The sequence below is a fragment of the Anopheles aquasalis genome, chromosome 2 (genome assembly GCF_943734665.1).
Source record: "Anopheles aquasalis chromosome 2, idAnoAquaMG_Q_19, whole genome shotgun sequence".
NCBI lineage: Eukaryota > Metazoa > Arthropoda > Insecta > Diptera > Culicidae > Anopheles > Anopheles aquasalis.
The window spans coordinates 88,270,647-88,273,146 of NC_064877.1; the positions used below are offsets into that span (position 1 = coordinate 88,270,647).

Sequence of the window (2,500 nt, forward strand, 5' to 3'; positions counted from 1 at the left end):
TACCGGAATCAGCCAAAACTTACTTCGTGCTCGGTAATGTCGAGCTCCAGCAAGCAGTACAACCGACCACCAACAATAACTCCGACATACCGGCGACACCAGTGTCTCAGCACAGCATTAGCGCCACCACCGGTTATCACCATCGGCACATGGCACTACAGCAGCAAACAGTTCCTCCACCACTTCACCACCATCACCAGCAACCACCTCCCTTGTCTTTGCCTAATCTGCTGCATCACTTGGCACCCAAAGAGTACGAGGTAACGAGCCTCCAGCAGTACGATGATCAGCACTACGACGATGAAGACTACTCCACCATGTCCGAAGATGAAGCTATTGTTCCAACAGTAAATATGCTCGACCCCAGTGTGCGACAGTTTCTAATCGGTAGCTTTCCATTACAGGAACCTTATGCGAAATCACCCAATCAGGACCACGCCAAAACGGAACTCCCAATACAGGATACGATCGTGGACACGAGCACCAAGACGTTGCTGCCCCCTCCGGTCACTACCGGTCATCTGGGCAGCACGACAAATCACTACACAATGCACGAGCTAAAGCCACCGATGGCGCTGGGTGCTCTAGGACCGATTGGACCACCGGCGCGCTGTGTTGACGAGGAGGAGGGAGGCAAATGTGACTCATCGTCCTCACTCAGGGCAGTGGGAGGTCTGGCGCAAAAATCCAACGTCGCAGGAGGGCTCCAGGAAGGGGGCGCTTCCCGCGTTGGATCGACCGATCGTCCGCACAAGTGTCATATCTGTGAGCGTTCGTATCGGAATCAGAAGAACCTCAAGTCACACCTGAAGGTGCACGAGGGCATACGGGCGTATCAGTGTGAAATATGTGGAAAGAATTTTTCCGGTTCCAGCTACCTGGTCATTCACCGGAGGCGCCACACCGGCGAACGGCCCTTCAAGTGTTCCACCTGTGGCAAAGCGTTCGTCGATTCGCGTGCCCTCGCCGTCCACACGCGGCTACACAGTGGCGAACGGTTAAAGTGTGAAAAGTGCGAAAAGACGTTCTCCAGCGTCAGTGCACTCACCGTCCACAACCGGCTGCACACGGGCATTCATCCTTACAAATGCGAACTGTGCAGCAAAACGTTCCCTCAGTACAACAACTTGAAGCACCACATGAAGAAGCACGACCAGCCGGGGCCGACCGAGAAAAAGGCGTCCTCAAATGGCCTGTGTGCAACGAGCAATAGTAGCAACACCACCAGCAGCAGCAGCAGCAGCAGCAACTACTCATCGGTGTCCAGTAGTGCAGTGGAGGGACAGATGCACGATCCTGTGGCTGCGTTGTCCAGTGTTGCTACAGTTGCACCCGTACCACAGCCTACTCAAGCGATGGTACCCAGCTCGACCACCAGCAACATGTTTGACTTCAAATGCCACATCTGTAGTAAGCTGTACAAATCATCCGCCGAGCTGCAAGACCATCTTAGTCAGCACAGCAAAGAGCGACCGAATCAGTGTGAATTCTGCTCGAAGGTATTCCCACGGTCCTCGCATCTGATCATCCACCGGCGGCGTCACACCGGTGAGCGGCCGTTCAAGTGCAAATACTGTGACAAAGCGTTCGTCGATTCGCGGGCCCTCTCGGTGCACACGCGACTCCACACCGGGGAGCGCGTAAAGTGCGAAATTTGTGAGAAAACATTTGCCAGCTCCAGTGGACTGATCGTCCACCGACGCATTCACACCGGCATCCATCCGTACAAGTGTGACTATTGTGACAAATCGTTCGCCCAATCCACAGCCCTCAAGTATCATCTGAAGAAGCACGATACTTCCTCTTTGCCAACGACCACTAGCGTTGCCGCTGGCGTGGTTGCTACGGTTGCTACGGGTGATGCTGCTGGTACTGCCACAAGCAGTGCCTCTATCGGAAGCTCATCCACTCAGCAGACGATACCGGTCAGCAACGGCGCTGGTGAGGCAACCGGTGGAAACGATCGGTACAAATGTCTCACGTGTGGGAAGCTGTTCCGTTCCTCGGAATATCTGGTGCGCCATCGGCGTACACACAGCGGAGAGCGTCCGTATCAGTGCGAGATCTGCGGGAAACACTTTTCCACCATGAGCTATCTAGTCATCCACCGGCGTCGCCATACCTCGGAGCGACCGTACAAATGCACCTCTTGTGAGAAAGCGTTCGTGGATTCGCGCGCACTCCAGGAACACGCCCGGCTCCATACCGGTGATCGTGTCAAGTGTGAAATATGCCAAAAAACCTACTCCAGCGTGAGCAATTTGATCGTGCACCGGCGCATCCACAGCGGGATACATCCGTTCGAGTGTGGTAGCTGCGGTAAATCGTTCGCCCAAAAGAACGCCCTCAAGTATCACTTGAAAAAACACAACAAACCAGCGGAGCCGACGCCGAAAAACGAATAGTCCGCGCACGCGCGCGCGCATCAGGCGAATCCTTTTCGAAGGAAGAAGGAAGTGAACCGCCAAATGGCCAGCGAAAACATACCCCTCATATATAG

The 2,500-nt window shown here is 54.6% G+C and overlaps 1 protein-coding gene across 1 annotated transcript in view; it reads left to right on the forward strand.

Moving 5' to 3' along the window:
- LOC126577816 (zinc finger protein 62-like) overlaps nt 1-2,405 on the forward strand; it is a 3,339-nt gene extending 934 nt beyond the window's left edge. Inside the window, exons 1-2 of the mRNA XM_050239777.1 lie at nt 1-347; nt 405-2,405. The exon at nt 1-347 is cut by the window's left edge and continues 934 nt beyond it. Coding sequence (XP_050095734.1) covers nt 1-347; nt 405-2,405 — 2,348 coding nt within the window. The remainder of the gene's footprint in view (nt 348-404) is intronic.
- The last annotated feature ends 95 nt before the right edge of the window (nt 2,406-2,500 follow it).